Source organism: Fulmarus glacialis, unplaced genomic scaffold (genome assembly GCF_000690835.1).
Source record: "Fulmarus glacialis isolate BGI_N327 unplaced genomic scaffold, ASM69083v1 scaffold47436, whole genome shotgun sequence".
Lineage (NCBI taxonomy): Eukaryota > Metazoa > Chordata > Aves > Procellariiformes > Procellariidae > Fulmarus > Fulmarus glacialis.
Window position 1 is genome coordinate 1 of NW_009218382.1, and position 20,037 is coordinate 20,037.

A 20,037-nucleotide genomic window follows, 5' to 3' on the forward strand; every position below is an offset into this window, starting at 1 on the left:
AATAATAATAATAAAAAAATAAAATGTTGGTGTGTTTTATATTTGTGCTATGACTTAATCATTTCTCTGAACTCTTCCTGTACTAATACAATGTCCACTTTCTATTTCTTCAGACATATTAGTGATATTATAAGCAGTTTTTGCAGTTGTTCATTGATAAGTAGTCTTTCACATTACAGAAAATACCTAGGGAAAGTCCCTCTATAATTTTAAGAACCAAAGAACATAAACCAGGTGAAGACTGAAACACTCAATTTAAAATGGCTTCTTTCCATGCTTGTTACATTCTTTTCCTGCTTAGGTATGCAACCTATACCAGCTGCAATTTTTTTGCTTCGTTCTGATACTCTTTTCTTTGCTGTGCTTAAGATGCTTTTATAAAGATTATGAATAACCTTATTCTAACCAAATCAAAGGCTCATCTTTTATTTACACCTTCAAGCAGAATCTTTCAGTGTTGAAACAACAAGCAAATCCTCTGCAATTTTGAATCTTCCTAATTATACTTTTCTAACTGTAAATACTGCTTTTGATATCTTTCAGTTGCATTTTCGTCCAAGGTTTTTTGTCTTTTTCTCTTAATTTTATACCCTATTTAAGGGATCTCATATAATCTTTGAGCACCAAACATGCATTCCAAGCCTGAAAACATCTAAAGATTTTCTCATATGTCTGACCTTAACCTAAAAATGTCTCTAACACTTCATTCTAGGCATCCAACATCAATACTGGAAAGTGAATTTGTCTTCTCTTTCAAGCCTCATCCTTTTTCCATCAACCTAAGAAATTTTAACCACCTACCAAATTGAACTCCTCTCTTTTCTTACAACCACACACAAACTAGTAAAGGTATATGACAAATTTATTTTAGAAAGGAATGTAACTCATGGCTACATGTGCTGGCATAAAAATACATCAAGTCTTATTGGTTGACTCTACTGCCATAGGGTTTGCCATGTAATATTATCACAGAAATACACTACTTCATTACCTGAAAAATCAAGGACCTGCTTGCATGCTGATTCTCCTTTCCTTTTCCTTTCAACACCTATCCTGCAAGAAATTCCCTTCACATTTCCTCCCCCCTTCTTTTTTTTTTTTAAAAGGAAACAAAAGAGACATGAGGCAGAAAGAGGAGGAGCTATACCTCCTCCTTTCACTTAAATCAATCAGAAATTTCTATCCCAGATACAAAAAGCCTCGTTCAGTACATTTTTATTGTAATGAGCTTTTCACAGATATGCACAAGTAAACAGCAAAATATGCAACACTGAACAGACATTTCAGTTTCTCAACTCACAGATTCGGCTACAACCTAGCAAAATATTTCCAGCAGTGTAACAAAAATGTTGCGCAAAAGTATTTATCTCTCCGTGTGTGTGTGTGCACGCACTCGCGCAAATATAGCATACAACAACTGAAAATAATTAAAAGATGGGTTAGGCATCCAACAGGTAATAAATAGCAGAATTAATTCAGCACCCATTTTGTATGGATTATGAAGTTCATTTTTCTTACAAAGAAACCTCCTCATACAATCAATGGGCCATCACTATATATTTATATTTAACTTCATTCAAAGAATTCCCCTCCAAGCACTCCCGAACAAGTGTTTTAACTGAACAGAAAGACTTCTCTTAACGTTTCTATTCTATCATCTCTGTTTATGAAACACTTACTTACACTAAATTACTTCATTATCACAGCCTGTCCTATGAAATTAAGGTCCATAATCACTGCTACTTTGATAGAGATTACAGCCAGAACTGTCATTTAGAATCCATTCATTTTGGGTGTCCACCTAGAAACATCTCAAAATGTGATTTTACAGGGTACTTGCATTATATTTCACATCTTATGTTCAAGCCACATTTCCAGTCAGTTTCAGTAGGAGTTATGTATATGCAAGACCTAGCTTCAGTTGTTTGTTTTGTCCATCCTCAAAGACTAGGAAAACAGATGAGGAAATCAGACTTCAAACAGGTACCAAGCTACCTAGAGCCATTCAGCAACTCTTATCAGAGTCTAGAGTAAAACACACTTTAATCAGAGAGCATCAAATTGCCTTAGACCATGAAGTCATATTCTTTTCTTTACGTTGTTCTCTATTTTCACTCGCTGTACACATTCTAATCTCTGAAACAACGAGGTAGAAGTCCAGTGAGGTGTTTTTCTATGCAACCTATCTCACCACCAGGACAGAAATTCTATGATTGCAGACTTAAAGCCCAACTTTATAAAAGCTAACTTCTGAATGCCGGACTCAAGCTGTAATACTATTTTAAAAGTAGGAGGTTTAATGGGATTTCAGTTAAAACACTCAGCTGTGAATAAGGGACTTCACATGAGTCTACAGGGACATTGTTAAGTTCACTTGTATTGAACTTCACCATTTGAGTTCCTGGAATAACTTGTACTTGTGGTAACCATGAAATAATGGGGGATGAGGGGAAAAAAACCCCATATCAGCAGTACAACTGATCAATACTGAGAACAAAAGAATCGCAACTTTGACTCTCACTTCAGATTCCATCACCAAAGGCAAAAATACACAAGTTACTTTTTTAATACTAACTTCTAAATTCCCTAAGCCAGACACAAGCAAAAATGTGCTTTTGTAAGTGTGACAGCAAGCATTAATACCAGAAGTAAGATGAAAATCCCATCTCTCTTCTCTCCCATGTGTGTGTAAGTAACATATACCTGTGTACACACGTGTCCTTCTAAAACAAAAAATCAGATCTAATTTTTGGTTTATATGCTGCAAGTGAATTTGCAGTTCAAGCCAGCCTTGAATTTTTTTTTTTAAACTGTTTAAACATAATTATATTGGCTTTACTAGGAAAAAAAATTGCCCCTTCTGCTTCAAAAGAAAGTTTATGATTACAACTAATGCACACAAAATGAGATATCAAATCATGAACCACAAGTCAAAAAATCAAATATTTTACATGTGATTAACCATCACCTTCCTTGTTATTAAGAAACTACTGCTATTGTGTCTATACAGCTTTCAGGTACAGCAGCAGCTGACTTTTTCAATAGTAAAGACTGCTTCACTGCTTGCATACCCAAACAAATCTAAACTGTATTATATTATGCCACAGACTACAGCCAGAAAAGTGTTAAACAAACAGAATGAAACACATTTAGGCCTTTTTTCCACAGAGAAAGAAGAGACATCTAGCAGACATGGTGAATGCAATAAACAGAAGTAGTTTTTTTCAGTACTGTATCTATTGAACACAATTTAATCAAACTTACATTGATGAACAAAAAATAAACATAAATAATACTTGTTTTGCTGGGGATTTTGTGTTTCAGAGGAAACTCTCCAATATGCACAAATGTCTAAATCAAGTGCACTTCCTACAATAATTAACTTCCTATGAACAGTTTATCTTCACCAAACAGCGACACTGCTGTTTCAGAAGCCATATAATGAGGTCAGTTTCATTAAGGTAAGATTTAATACTAGCTTAGATTTAATACTAGCCACATCAAAATTTGTCTCTTTGACCATGCCTCTACCCCCAGATTTGTAAGTATCTCCAGGGCAATATAACAATTTAACAACTATTTCAGTTTTAGTGAAGTAACAATGTTTACTTCAGTTACCTGAAACTAAGGAGGGTAAAATGAAGTTGCTACAGCATAATGAGTCATCAAGGAAAAAACATGTGAGATAAAACACAGAATTATGGAAAAATCGTTAAAGTACTATCTTCAGAGCAAATCAAAGGCTGAATTTACTGAGCAACAGCACAGCAGCAACAGAAGTAATCAAAGCTTGAGTCTTGGTGGATCTGTGTTCTGTAGATAAGCTTATCATATAGAGTATGTCATGCCAAGCCATAAAGGGAAAAATTGATGTTATAACCTTTACCTCTGTGAAAGCATGTATTTGCTTCTGTGCGGCTTAGGGGTCCACTGTCTCCTCCCTCCAAACTGTAGAATTTTCCTGTCATTAAGACCTTATTCAAATTTGGTTGATATTGGCTAACTCACTGAAGTGACTTGAGGAGATGGACAAACTGGCAATGCAATTACATAAAACCGCTTTGCCCCACAAAACCAGACTCCAATTTGTATGTAATTTTTATAGGCACATTTTAGAAGACCGCTTTCAGCTCCTGGTTTTCCCAGTGTATCTTACCAGGTGCTCATGTGCTTGTGGGACCAAAAACCACTTTCTAAAACAGCCATCCGACTTTAGTTCTTTGGAGACAAAAATAAAACCAAAATCTGATTTTTCCTTTTGCTTTTTTTGCTTACACATACATAATTCAACTGAAGTTAGAGCTGTATCAATGTAAAATTGAAGATAGGCTCCTAGCTCTCCTTAAGAATTTATCTTAAAATAACAATTAGTAACATGAAACAAAATTCCTCGGGGCAACTACTGTGTTTTGATATTTCACATCATGGACCCAACTAATTTCAAATGGGCAAAACAATGCAGTGTGTTTCCATAGAAACATGTTAGATGAGGATGTGTACTAAATAGTGGTCTCAGCAAACGAGACTCCATTGCAGAAACGTGGCTTTAAAATACATTCCAAAGACAAATGAAAAAGATTTTAAAAACAGGACCTTGTTTTAACATTTTTTTTCAAACATTAACAAATTCAGTAAAATAACAAGATAACAAGATCTTCAACCAAATGCTAATGCGCTTATTAGTAACATAAGGATGAAGCAGCTTGTCAGCATAAATCTTGATACAAATTTGTAAGCAGCTAGCTCATTCTGCTTAAAAAAATTAGAATCGTATTTCTTTCTAAAAAAATCCATCTGGAATTGACTAAGATAAGTTTCAGACACGGAATTGTAAATATTGTCCCTAGCAGTTTAAGATTCTTTCAGTCAAGACGCTCTTACACTCTAGAAGCTAGTTTTTATGTAACTGTAACTTAATTATTTGAGTTAACTCTGCAAAATGGCAGAGTATATAGAAAATCTAACCCCTTTCGGAGATGTTATCAAAAACTCTAAACACTGGCCTAATCTTTGCTCTCATTAAAGGCAAAAGGAAATTTGTCTTTAATTTATTTAGTCCTTGAACCTCAACATTGTTCAATCAAAACAGTAAGCAGCTGTAGCTGATGAGGTCTTCTCCTAAGTATCAAGAAAAATCTTGATACTAAACCAGTATTTATCTAGTAGCATATGATCCACAAGAACTTGCACACGTTTTTGCATGAGTTGTTATGCGTATCTGCACTCATAAACAAATATAGTGAAAAATAATTCAGTATTAAACATTAGCTGCACTCAACCCACTGCATGTACAACCAATATTGAAGCATAAAACCATATTATTCCCTAATATATACGTAGTAATATAAACTGAGAAATAGGTGAAGAGCTAATAGCAGATAGTTACATATAGAATATAGAACAGTTACATGCTATAGGACTACTTCTTTGCGTCCATTCTTTAGGATTGCACTTACAGACAAATTGCAACCTTCATTAGCAAATTAAAGCAAGAACAGGAAAATCTAATGAGATTAAAATGCACTAATAAATTTTACCTTCAAGGCTAGAGATCAGTGGTAGACTAATTTTTTTTTATTATTTCTTATATAGTATTCAATCGTACTAGCTGTACAGAACATTGCAAATTGCATCAATGAAAGATAAATAGATTAAAAACTTCATAACTCTTTAACAATCAGGATATAATTTATCAGTATTTTACATTAGTGAGTCCCCCACTTGACATAGAAATAAGTAAGTACATACCTTGATCCAAAATCTCTTCCTCTTCTTTTTTGGCCTGCTGCAGCAAAGAACTTTTATCAGTATCCTTGGTTTCTGAAAAATGGATTTAGGATATGATGTTAACCTCTGCGTGTGAATAGAATTGAGTATCTTCCTACTGGGGAAAAAAAGCCCTTCTGAAACAAACATTTTTTATTTTTATCTATCTGTAGTAGTTGTACAAACAGTCCAGCAGTAAAACAACTGGAATTAAAAATTATGATTACGTTAAAAATTACAATTCAACATAAACATTTGATTCCTTCCGTAACAAGGCAGTGGGATCCAGAAAACTATGGAAATGTTATGATTCAACTTTGTAGGAAACAGACAGGAGATAAAGCAAGTATTAAGAAATTTGGCATAAAAAAGAGGTCAATCTTTTGGGTAGACAGCTCATGTAGCTATAAAAATACGTTGGAAATTGAAAGACAACAGTAGAAAGAAAGGGACAAAAGACTACGGCAGACATTTCCACCAAAACCAAGAGCAGAATCCTGTGATGGTCTATAATTAGCGATCTGAATTTTATTCAGAATTGCACTTCCTTTTTATGAAAATTTAGCATATCAAAGCAACACAGACAAACACATCAGTGAACATAAAAAGACTGAAATAAAATGGATTACAAGTTTTTTTCACCTTCATGATGTCCATGCATCATCTTTAGCATATCAGACTTGATTGGAATAGGAATATTTGCCTCCTGCGGTATATTTCTGAACATCTCAGGGTTTGCATTCTGTGTGCAGGTCATATATGAGACAGCATGCTTGGCTTCCATATAGTACATAATATAAAAATTACACATTTCATCATTGGCTGTTCCCCTACACAACACAGAAAAGATGTGGCAGTTAGGAAAAAAATGAGCTGAATATAGCTGTTATTCAATTCATCTAACTTGTTTGATAGAAAATTAAAACGTTGCAATGAAATGTTTAGAAGTCCCACACTAAAATATTTAATTGCTTCACTGCAGTGAATATCAAAAGTTTCTTTCAATTTATACTAGCAAATACCAGTTTGCACAAACTCCCCAGGTATCTCAGAAATTTCTAAGAATTTGATTTTGATTCTACAGAAAATTGCATCAACTATTTAAACTGCTCTTCCTTCTCATTTCCCCGGTATACTCCTCATAGTCCCCAGTGTGTCACCAACTGTGCACATGTTCTGATGAAATAAGACAGAACTGTATCATTCATTATGTCACCATTCATATGCTTCTCTGTCAATCTGGGGCAAACCTAATTTAAAATCATTGCAAATAACATCTATATTTCATTTCAGCAGCTATCTTTTATGATAGTTTCCCCCCCCGCCATGTTCAAGTGCATCCATTTATTGGCAAATCACACTGGTTCTAACGCAGGAAAACTTAATTTCATTATGTATTAAGACACCATAAATATCTCTTAAAGAGAAGATAGCACTGCCATCTTGAGAATAACTGGATCACAAGCTTCTGCAAGGAAAACATGAATGCAAGAGGAATGATTAAAGACTAGCAAAATTCAGTTCTGTGATAAATGTTGTGCATGTACTTGAAACAGAAGAGACTCCTCTGTACTGCTACATAATCCTGTCTTCAATAGAAAAAACAGCTGGTATGAGAAAGAATTTTTTCTGAAAAATAACACTTTGTGAAGCAGACAATACAGGGCCTCTTTGCAACTGTAATGTGTTTCTGGTTTTTTTCCTCTGCCATATAGGTTGGTATCTTTTATTTATAGCTACAATCCTGACAATGGAATACGCTAGGACTTACAAGGAAAGGTTCACAAAATAAAGGGTTTTTTGTTAAGATTTTTTAATTAGCTTTCACAATTAACCAGTGAGCCCATACTCATAAAAAGATACGGGGGTGGCCTATTAGCTGTTTGCGAAAGATGTAAGCGCTGACTTTTCCAGCAGCATCCTGCAGCATTCATTTATTCACCATAGCAACAATAATGACACCAGCCGGAGGGGAGACAGGGGGAACATGGGAGAAGAGACCGTTTCAAAAGGGGAATTGGTATTTTTCCATGCATTGAAAATTTAGCATCCCTTGGAGACCACAAAAATCAGATTCTGACTTGGCAAGCTCTGCTTAAGCTTTTAGAAAGCATTAACTTCACTGTTGGACTCCCAGTATCTGTCACTATAATTGCTGCCTCTTTAAAACTCCAGTAGAAAAGGGGTCGTGGAACCCACACAAACTCTAGTTCATCTGAAACATGTTACTGTGTCTAAACATTTCAAAGTTGATAATTTTAAATATTTACAGTAAAAAAAAAAAAAAGAAGAAAAATACTCTGTCAACAACAGTTTTAATAAATTCACAAAAAACCCAGAATCCTTTCATTAGATATTTGAACTCCCGAGAAACCCTGTTTTGTGAACGAGTTTAGTGAGTAGAAATGATGATGCACAAGTTAAAAAGAAATAAAATTTAAAAATTCCTGTTAACTACCTTCACGCCACTACCACAGATATCTAGAACCGTATCCAGATCTTGGTATATTAACAGTACACAGTGAAGCCTAATGAAACAGAGGATTCAGCTCTGAAAAGCAAGATAATGCAATTACAGAATCTTAAATACTGAATAGGAACGTTTTGCTACAGGCACATAAACCTTCTCTTGAATGGTACAATACCTGTTAAACAATATTTCTATATTGTTTAATCTGTTAATTGTAAAACTGTTTGTTAAAATACCTGTTCCAGTATTTTGAAAGGCAAAGATACAGGTTGCATTATTTTCTGACTGTTAAGAGTTTTAAACAATGCATTACAGTGCAACTGGAAAAACAAGCAGACACCGTGGCCAATGGCACTTTTCTTTACAAAGATATGATCTTTACATTAAATGGGCTCCAGTTCTTTGATATCCCTTAGAGTGGTAAGCTATATACTACTTGACACTGTATCAACTATAATGTTTACTCTGAAACATCATTAAGTTATCTGTTACAAAAATACAGTGGCTGCTTGCATGAAGTACTTACTGGTCTGTAACAAAAATTAGAAGAAATCTTGCTTTGTAAATTAGGAATAGTTGATGTCCTTCTTATTTGACAAAGGATAATTCAACCCTTTAATTTGCAAAAGTTTGAGCTTCAGGAGAAACCCAGCTAACTGAAATGGACGATTTATGAAACTTTTGAAGAGATGGCTCCTGCCTCACCTCACCTCACCAGAGACATTAAGTCTGTGCTCGTGTAATTACCCCGAACTTGTATGTAGTCAATTGCACAAGCAAAACTACGTTTCACTTCTCAACCTTGGTTTGCCAAACTCTACACATTTAAGAGGCACGCTTCAATACCTATTTAATTTCTTAGACTAGGAGAGGAAGCCGGATGAAAAAGGTTAGTGTGAACCATGGGGGTCATGAGATAACGTGAGATAATGGAAAGCAGTTAGTGTAACTAAAGAAAAACATGAAAAAAACCAAGACCAAATGTAAGAAACAAATGTAAAGAAACAAACAGCACAGTAAGGAAGGGATAAAAACAAAAAAAGAACATCCATCCTCTCTCCCCAAGTTAGATACTAAGTAATAGACTTAGCCAAAAATGACACTTCATTCATATGAAAGGGACTAGTTGACTATCACAGAAATTATTACACAGTTAAGAAAGTATAACATTGAGAATATGTCATGTTTTAACTACAGTTAGTATACATTATGAATGGTTAAGCTTTAACTGATCAGGTTTGGAAAGGCGAATGGACAAAGTGAACTCTAAGTTTGTTTTAGCCCTGTCTTCTATATATATTAAAGACAAATCGCATAAAGAATTTAAGATGTTTTTTTTAGCTAGTTTCAGGAAAAACAAAAACAAGGCAGAAAATTAAATATAGAGATTGGGAAAGTGAACATGCAGACTTGATCTGATCCTTTTCAGACATATATTTTTTCACAGCTTTCCTTTCATGTTTGTACTTCCCATTTTTTCAGTGTTTATATTTGGAACTCAAAAGTTCTTTTAATATTTCTTTTGGACCAACGAGTCATTCTGAATGGGAGCAAGACAACTGCAACACCAGGGCAACATTTTCCAAGTTTTAAAACAACTTCCATTTAATTTATTTTAGGTGTGTATCTTTCCATATACCCAGCATTGTTGTGAATGCATTCCTTTTCATCCATTCATTTCGTATTACGGTGATAATTATTTTCCAACCATATATACTTCCATATTATGCAACAGTTTTTCTGTAACAGTTTAAATATTTGCGTAAAATGCTTATGCGTTGTTTCTCAAAATTCATAGGTAGAAATTATGTAATAAAGATGTAAGGGTCTGCTTGTTTCTTTAATTTCTCTTCCTATTACTTCCCCATTGAAAGCATATTAAAACATTGAAAGAAAAGACCGTAATTGTCCTAGGACTGTTTCTTAAACTTTAAGGATTATTCAACAAACAGGAACTACTTTGGGGAATGTTACAGAAACGTGACAGAAACTTTTAGAACTTGTGAAAAAAAGGTCTACAGTTAAATTAAGGTTTTGGATATATTTTTGTTAGCGTTACGGCTTTTGCAAAAATCTCTTCACAAACAATTCATTTTGCTTCAGCTGCAACTCATCAGTATTCTAACTACCCACTGAAAGGTGATAAATCTGTGTTGAATCCTTAACCCTCTACTGAGATGCAATCTTAGGCTGCTCAGTGCACTGAAAACCTTGTCCCTTGGGGTGCTGCAGCACATACTTCCAGAATGGAGAGATTTCTGCAGGGTATCTTCGTATCTCTACATATGCAGTAAATTACGGTTCAAAGAACTGGAGCCAGTTAAGAGAATATTCATACTGCATTTATTTTTACGGTTGTATTTGTCAACTTGATCTTACAGAGTTCTGTCATCTTCGGCTGAATAGCATCACTGACAAACACAGTTCAGTTTTTCTTTTTATCATTTATGTTTTCATTGTTTTTCATAAAAACCTGTATATTTTTATATTGGAAAAAAGGAAATTGGTACATTAGTCCTAATTTTTAAGGTTAGATTTTACAACAGGTCAAAATTTATCAGAATTTTATAAGCTTCCATAAATTTTCTTTCCAAAATAATGCAGGGAAATTGTGAAGCTTTGTTATTTTATTTTAAACAGTCAATAATTTCAACTTACTAAAAAATACATTTTTTAGAACTGGTATTCTGAATCCCTCTCTAAGTGCAGAACAGCCCAACATCTGAGTAAGATGTTTGGCAGCATAGGTTCACCTGAGAGATGTTCTGAACATTTCAGCAAAGTGATTATTCACGTAAGTAAAGGCAATTAACATTGTGTAGAGTTAAATCTTTAGCAGACTAGACAGCAAAACAGACCATTCTGCCCGAATTTAAGTTTGCTACAATTATCTTGGAAGAAGACATGAAACAAATACATTTCTACACATAACCAATACCTTGGAAAAAAATGGTTAGGAAATGGAGCAAACAGAGAAAATTTACCCTATATGTGTCTCTGTAGTTCTGCCTTCACCACTGAACACACATCTAGCTGCTAGGATATCATCATAGCTAACATCTACAGGATGTTCTACTGGATAGAATGCCTGAAAGAAAGGATGAGCCACCATAATTAGTGAAAGCGTCTCATATTATTTACGTCAATATACATACAGATGAGAATGACAGTGCTACACATCTGAAAAGTAATTTCAAAATGGTTTTTGCATCATAATGTAATCATGATAACACTTGGCAGTACTCACTTCCAGTGGCATAACAACATGTACCAGTGGAAACACCATGATGCAAATCTGTGGGTACATGACTGCCAATTCCGCTTCTCAGTTTTAAACAGAGATAATTAAAAATTACAGTTAGAATTAAAAAAACAGCCAACCTGTGGTAGTTGCGGACTCTGTCTACCAATCAATGTCCATTGATCGTTTCTCACTCTGTATCCACTCACTACTTTACCTATAACATACCAATATGCATATGAACATGAGATATACTTCTAAAAAAATATGTTGTAGTGTCAGCATTTTTCTGTTATATATTTGATATTCTTATGTTGCAATAAAACTCTTACCTAGTCTGTGTGTATGAACTCTGTAGGCAAAGAGGTGCATTGGAAACCTTTTGTAATGGCAGGCAATGTCTGCATCAACCACTGGTTAAAATATGATGGCAATAAACAAAGAAAACCACATTATTTATCAGAGAAAAGTTACACTACTGTACTTCATTCAGTGTGAAAGCAGTTTAGAAAAAGTATACCTACACTGGACAACAGACAATTTCAAAAGATACTGGAAAATATCTTATATTTCTGCAGTGTCTATCTCAAGATATCTGTAAAGAAAAACTAATAAAATACAGTAAAAGTCACTTGAAAATTACTTTATGTGACGATGTACATACAAAATGGGGCTGAAACTCAGTAGCATTTTTTCCAGCGTACACCACTGCTATTTAATGAAGTAAAGTAATACATTTGCTTACAGACCATGTAGAGGGACCTTAAAATAAACATAGCTATGGTAAATAGTCTACTCAGGAGAAAATTAAAATAAACTGATATAATTCTAAACTGATACAATTTATAATGAAGGCTTGATTTTAAGAGCTTGTAGTTCTAGGCCCAGTCTTAAAGATTTAGGTTTAGATGCAGACTTTGGCAGAGAAGTGCTGCACAATGTCTGCAGGCTAGTACTCGTGTTAGGTGCAGTAACAGTAATTAAGAAAGAGCCTACAAAGAAATTCCTCCACCGATGCCTCTCTGAGAGATATCCGGGGACTGGCTGCATTTTTCCTGTTACAACAAACTTCATGCTTTACTTAAGAACTGCAAATTTGATTGAACACGAGAAGGCAGTTATCAACAGGCACAGAACTGTTTTTATTCCCCTTTCCCTCACCCCTCCAGCTGAAAAAGTAAATTTCTGCATTGATCAAATATTTGGGGGGGGGAAGGGGGGATCAGTCTGATATGTTTCCATATCGAAGAGCAAAATATGTTAAGTTTCAATTCAAATTAAAAAAGATTTCAAATTGCTGAATTCACCGAACAGTTGGGAGTCAGCTGAGCATTTGACCACCTCATCCTATTTAGGCAGCTAACTGTAAATGGGACAAATGGCATTCTCGGATATCTAATTTAAAATTCCAGTATAGCATAGGAAAATGTAAGGTCAGTATTCAACTTCCTTAAAACAGAACATTCCATGCTAGCTTCAAGAAATGATATTGGGACTATCCAAGCTGAGTTTCAGATAAAATCCAGTGACTAGGATTCTGAATAGAAACTGTTTGGAAACTTTCTTTTACAATGTTTTTTCAGCATTTTGACCTTTTAACCAACTAGGAACACAGAAATAAAATTTTTAAAGAGCAGCTCCTTGCTGGTAGAAATTAATTTATTAAAACTGAACTTTCAGTAAATCACAAATAGCATGAATGACAAATGCAGATGAAGAAGAGTCCAAAAAATTTCATGGCTTTTGGAGGAGAGGGGGAGAATAAGAAAATAGGTAGGGCTTTTTTGATAAAATATTAAGACGAAAATAAATCAAAGACATACTCTTAAGAATCCTAGAAACTTCAGTATTGCACAGATCATTATTGTTTTATACAACATTGTCTTCTACAATATTGATTGCCTTTGCAGATCTAGTAATTGGGAAATATGATACAATTTTAAAATTACAACTTTTTTTTTCATCATTTGTTTAATTAAGCAATTAATTTGTCCATCTACAATTCAGCAAGTCTCTGCTAAATTTTCTTCTGCAATGAGTAGTAAAAATAAATAAGGTGCTGAAATTACATAATCATTTTGTACAATTATGACTCACCTTTCTCACCTGGTGGTATTACAGTGTTCACAGACATCATAAGATACATTCCAGCAATCAAAGGCTGCCTGCAATTCAAAACCCAAGCTCTGCTAAACAAGTCCTTTGTAAAACCTGACTGCAAGTAACACGATATGCAATAACATTTAACACCACTAATTTCTAAATGTTGGAGTATGTCTGAAACGGTCTACTGAAAAAGCAGCTGTTACACACCACTTCAATTTCGCTCCTTTTTTCATACTGAGCTACAATATTTAAAGCATCTTCTACAAAGTTTGTGAAATAGGACAAAACGATCATGTATATAATTGCTGTTCTTGCCCCAGATTTCTAAATATGAAGCTCTTAAACTGGATTAACTCAGTATTGATAGCAACATTTCATCCAGTTTCTTAGCAGAAATGAAAATTTTTGCCAACAGATGACACATGGCTTCAAAATTCTTAATATTGTGAAGTATGTATTATTTTTATTTCACACATTTTCAAAGGAATCTAAAGAAGGGGCTTCCATGCCTTCTGTTCTGATAAAAAAAATCATAATAGGTATTTTTAAAGATACTTACTTCTGATGTGTCAGATGTAAAGTTACACCAGAGCAGTCCTTGTGTTTATCTGTACAAATCACAGAACAGTTTAATCATTAGCAACTGAACCCATGTGAAATTATTCCACATTAATAACATTCTTCTGTTGTATAAAAAATACTAGAAGACAAAATAAGTTTTAATCTTAGTGTTTGTAGTAAAACTTTCATGTTGTGGAAATATTACTCAAATTTGCACAAACTTGAACATCACAGTGCTGCATTTGTAGCAAAATCCTAACATAGAGCAAAACTCTGGTGGATGAAAAACTAACTGCTTTTTTGGCACTAGAAATTGCAGTTCTTTATGAACATGAAACAGTGTCATTTTTACAACAGCAGAAAAAGTTGGTTTGCTTCACACAAATTTGTACTTTGATAAAAGTTAGAAAAATGAAAGATTTGTGGAAAAGCAATGATTTTAGCCATTAATAATGAAGCAGCCAAAAATCCTTGTAATAAAGTCAACAGGTGAACTTGAGATACCAATACAGACAGCGGTTCCGATTAACATTGGATATCCTAAAAGGACAGTAAAAATAGTTAATCCATTTGCTAATCTACTGTATCAGCATTAGCCAATATATTTGACATTTTAATTTATTGATACTATTGTCTTGATATAATGTCTCAATTTTAGTTGGTGATCTAACAGGTCAATCTTTGCTCTTTTTCAAGGAAGTTTCCTTTTCTTACCAAAACCAGCTGTAGTTAGAAGACGATATAACTCCAACGCAAGTAAACAGAAAATGCTGAAAAAATACCCTCTAACAGTATATGCTTTAGATAAGAAAGAACAGACTAGCTATGGATCTGCTCACAAGCGTAACTTGGGAGAGATTTTCCTCGCATCAGTAGCTAGATTCTGAACTGAAAAAAGCAGTGCATTTGAACAGAAGAAAGGATAATGAGTAGACAAAACAGGGAGACTTTACAGATTAAAAAGTATCAGTTTAGTTTTTCAAACATTAGCTATTTTAGTCACACCACATTTCACGCAGGATAATATTCAGTTTGGTTTTTACCACCATTGATACCAGAACTTTCAATATGTTCACAAAGTAGACAGTCACTATTTTTACAAAATGTATAAATTAGTATATATGTTATGCAAGTGAAAAAGTTGCTAACCAAATTTCACTGGGTTCTCATAATGCTTATCATCATGGCACCTGAGAATTCTCAGTTTCTCCAGCTCTGTGTGTCCCAACAAACACTTCTGTATTTAAAAATCTGAATCAGTACATCACAGTGGTACCTTTACAAATAACAACAAAAAAGGAAAGTCTTCACTGTATACACAAAAGAAAAACTACAACAGCAGCTCTTCCATTGAGACTACCCACTATTGTAGTTGCACTGAATGTTTGGAAGCATGTCTCATAAGAATTTTTGAAACCAAGTGCGATGAATCAGAAAGAAACCAGCTGAAAATTCAGTTGGTAATCCAGAAACAAAAGCATACCCATTCAATGCAGATGGAATTTCTGACTGACTGTGTCAAGCTACATGTAATATTGCCTCAAATACAGAGAGCTCGGTACCTATATTCTGTATAAAGGATGGAATATGGGTTTGGCAGAGTACTGACAAGGTTCACTTGCAATTACAGTAGAAGTATTTTAAGACTACGCACATGCACACAAAAACGCAAAGCTAGTCAGCCAGTTACTGCCACTGTATCAACCACATTTTCTCTGTTCTACAAAACAGCCAAATAAACAATATATTGTAGAAAATAGAGATTTTCAGTAAAATAACATACATTCTTATACATAATTTTTATGCAAACGTGCATGTTTGTACAGAAAACAGTAGACATTGAAAAATTAATCTAAACTTTAAGATAAAAATTCTCCAATTTAAAGTACAGTTTGAAAGACACATTTAAAATGCAGTCTTCAAATGTTTTTTGAAGTTACTTCTTAAAAATGAGGGGGGGTGGGGGAAAACCTTTCCATAAATACACTCACCACATGGCAATTCATATGCACAGGGTGGCAGAGAGAGAGGTAAAGAAAGAGGAGAAAAGGTTGAAGAAGAGAGAAGGGACAGAACCAAATAAAAGACTAAGAGTAGATAAGGGAAAAATAACAAAGTCAAGATATGGTCAGCACTGGCTAAAGATGGAAGCAAAAACTGAAGTTACGCCATGCCAGAATAAGCACTAGTTTTCAATCACAGATACAAATGTTGCTTCCAAATGGCCCAGTGATGAATCCAAAAGCACCAGAAAGACCAAGCTATTAGGACAAAAGTAGGGGAATTGTAGGAAAACATTCAACAGAAAGAGGAATTAAATTCTTTGTCCATGGTTTTAGAAAAAGTTCAAGATACGTATATACTGTTTGTCCTCCTCTACTCTTCATTGTAGGAAGCTTCACTTAGAATTCTCTATGTTTGCTATAAAGGTCTTTGTGAAGTCTCTTTTGCCCCACCCTCCTCATTTAAAACTAAATGTTTTCACTAGATTTTTGGCTATTCACGTAACAGGTGATGCTGCAGAATTCAGTTTTAGTAAGTTTAACATTGTTAGAAAGTTTGCACTACATCAGTTTGAATGGAAGTTGGGAAATGCTTGCGTCCTGTCAGAACATTTTACTTTATTACTTAAAGTAATAAAATTTAAAATTTAAAAATTTAAAATGCAATTGGTAGTTTTGTGTGTCTTAGTTCTGCAAGTTGCAGTTGAAAACATCACCTGTTTGTGTCTTTTAAACACTGCTGAAAAACTATCCCAAAACAATAAAACCAAACCCATCACATGCCAAACATGAGTCATGTTTGAAAAATCTAACCCTTACTATGTCATAGTGTCTCTTTTAAAAATCGTGTTCCGGGACGAGGGAAATGACTCCAATATATTTCAGACTGCCAATGCTAAAGTGTTTCCACACTATTTAAATTTTCAGAGTATTGAAAAAATTTTCATTTTGTATTTTCACCTAAATTGAGCAATTTCAAAATGAACTGAAGACAGTGGGAAAGTTACTATTGCTACTACACAAGGCAATCATGTTAGTCAGTATCGGGAGAAACATAAATCAACTTCTGGCACAAGAATCTGATCTGCAGTGCTGTGTCGAGAGTAAAATAATGGATGGATACATCGGTCTACGCTTTTAAGAAATACCTACAGCGCCTTATAATTTTGTCTGTGGTTATATTTAGCCGTGACCGAGATAAACATTTTTCTAAGAACTACAGAGATATGCTGGAAACGCTGTTTCCTTGCTTCTCTTTCTCTACACCTCACCTCCTTGAAACACTCAAAGCTGCTGAAAATGCTGACTGCAGTGAGGCCAAGCTGGTTCCTGGTGCAAACTCTTTTTGAGCTTCGCTGTGTGACCTAAGCAGAAATATCCTTAAAAAATGCACAAACCAAACAAAATCTTAGTCTCCTTTCCAGTCTGTCAGTCCAGCTTATCTAACTATTTTGATTTCTTTGTTTCAGCTATTCAGCAAATATGCACTGCTCTGGGACAAAGTAGTTACTAGTTACTATTTGCCATGTGGCAAAGACCGGAAAATGCATTTTTATATACCTCAAGGTTCAAATCAAAGCCAATTGTCCATGCAGAGTTTCCGACTCAAATGAAACTAGAAGCTGTACCTTTTCTGTGCTGTGCAAATACAACACAACCATATTAAATATTCCCTGCTTTTATTTACCTATGTCAAACAAAATCAGTGGTGCACGTTAAAGCCTAACACTGGCTTCAGATTTTAAATATATCATTTGTTTCAAAAATTCTACATGTCAACTTTGTAATGGCAATTCCAAGTTTAACTGCCAATAAATGCTTAAATTAGTTAGAAAGAATCACCTATGCTACTCCTGTAAGTCATGTTTTCTAGGAGAAATATCTCAAATACTGGAAATACTCAGTTTGTCAAATGAAACACTTATAGCTGAGGAGAAGTCAAATTATCCTAAACAGAAACGCTCTCCTTCTGTAGGCTGATTTTGATAAAACTTCCAATGCGAGTCTGACAGGCTTCCTACCAGTCTGCCTATCCAGACCTACAATCCTGAACTCTTTAGTTACATATATGATAATCTTCCACAGAAGTTGAGACTTCTAGGGCTTCCTAGATACTTAAAATTCTGTGGTTTTTTATTCATAATTAGAAAAATAAACACTCTTCAAAACCTATTTTCTTTGCACTCTGGGTACATGGATTATAAATTATAGAGCACACTGTTCAAACTATTTATTCAGCTTCTTTATTCTCTGTTTCTAATATTTAATAGGAACAGTACAGCACTCATACATGGCTACTAGAATACTTAAAAGCTTTCACTGTAACAGAGTGGTGCTTTTTATGAAGATCCAAACCCCTTGTTACTTCAAAGTCAGCCCTTTGATTTGTACCAGAATCTCCACATATGGTCTCAGAATCGGCTTTGCCTCATTAAATATAAGAAGCTGGAGCACAACCTCTGAGCAAGGCAATTCCAAAGCTAATGCCCACTGGGAAGTAACTTTGTGCAAGTTACATTTAAAAAGACAAAGACATGCAGCACAAAAATGAAGTCTTGGTAAAGAAAGAGACAAATCCAGTATGTTGCATTCAATATTGATACATAGTATTAGATACATAAAAGAACACCAGCTGAATTTATCTTTTTCATGAGAGTCAAGGTGCTTGCTCTTGCTCATCTGTTCACTCACCCAAAATCGATTCAGCAAAATTCTTTTTAAAAGGCTAGAAACATGTAGAATGAAACTCTATCTTTATTCAGTTTGTGAAAAAAGAAAAACAAAATTCAAGTACAGACTCCCCGGTGCCATTTTCACAACTTAACTTTCCAAATAGAAAAGAGACAAACAACTGTTGATCCTGGTCCAGTATAAATTTTTTAACAAATAAATACCTTGTAAAGGTCATAGATGACTGATTTGCTGAAAGGATATAATAATATATAATAGACATTAGTATCTGGGAATATGCAAAATTAGTTTTATTCAAGATACCAATGTTAAGCCTTCTGGTTATCAAAGAGAAGCACACTGAATCCAGGGTTCAAATAAGACTAGAACTCAAATAACAGCTTACAATTCACATGCTTATGAAGAAAACAGTTATTTTCAGGACATCTACCAGCTTAGTGGCAAAAATTAATTACTCTCCACAACCAAAAAAAAAATCCCAACAAAACACAACACTAAGAACCCTACACGCCCCTCACAAAAGCAGGTATGTCTGTGATATTATACGTAATGTGGGTAACATAATTCTTGTAGGGAATGATAGCAGGAAGAAATAAATCTATTCTCAGTGAAGAAATGGGGGTTAGGAGAAAGAGCTGACAATGCAAATATTATGTGTCCCTTGTGCAAGAAAAGAGAGGGAACAAGAAAGGAATGAGAAAGGAGCCAAAGTTGAACAGAAATGAAAGAATTCCCCAAAAGTTTGCTCCAAGCATACTGACAAAAATTATTAATTGCTTCAAACACATAGAAAGCTACACATAGAAAATGATAGAATGTGATTACCTTTCATACAGAACAAGTTAAAAGAGATTATTATTGGTAACTTTTAATTACTTTGATTCTTGGGGATAAGGTCTATATTCTCACATGTGCTGGAAAGGACTAATAGTATGGCAGGTTAGAAACAACATTAGTCATTTTTACAGGTAGGGCAGGAAAAACCAAATTCTAGGGACTGGAAAAAAAGCCCACATTTTTTAAAATCAGATCTGAAGGCACTTGTATGGAAGAATAAATCAAGAACAGTGTGACAACTACATTGCGTATCTCTACAGCCCAAACTGAAAGTCTACTGGGTGCCTTTATAGATCTAAAGACTGCTAGATATACTTTTATTTGAATCTGAACCCTACAATCATAGAATCATAGAATCATTA

The 20,037-nt window shown here is 34.5% G+C and overlaps 1 protein-coding gene across 1 annotated transcript; it reads right to left on the reverse strand.

Annotated features, from left to right (window-relative positions):
• Positions 1-5,704: 5,704 nt before the first annotated feature.
• Positions 5,705-14,201, reverse strand: LOC104078398 (peptidyl-glycine alpha-amidating monooxygenase-like; the record flags this gene model as incomplete). The annotated part of the gene is made up of 7 exons (XM_009580024.1): positions 5,705-5,820; positions 6,409-6,596; positions 11,221-11,324; positions 11,618-11,694; positions 11,810-11,890; positions 13,575-13,642; positions 14,143-14,201. Coding segments are annotated over 7 exons (693 nt in total), but the record flags the coding sequence as incomplete, so codon positions are not given.
• Positions 14,202-20,037: the final 5,836 nt, after the last annotated feature.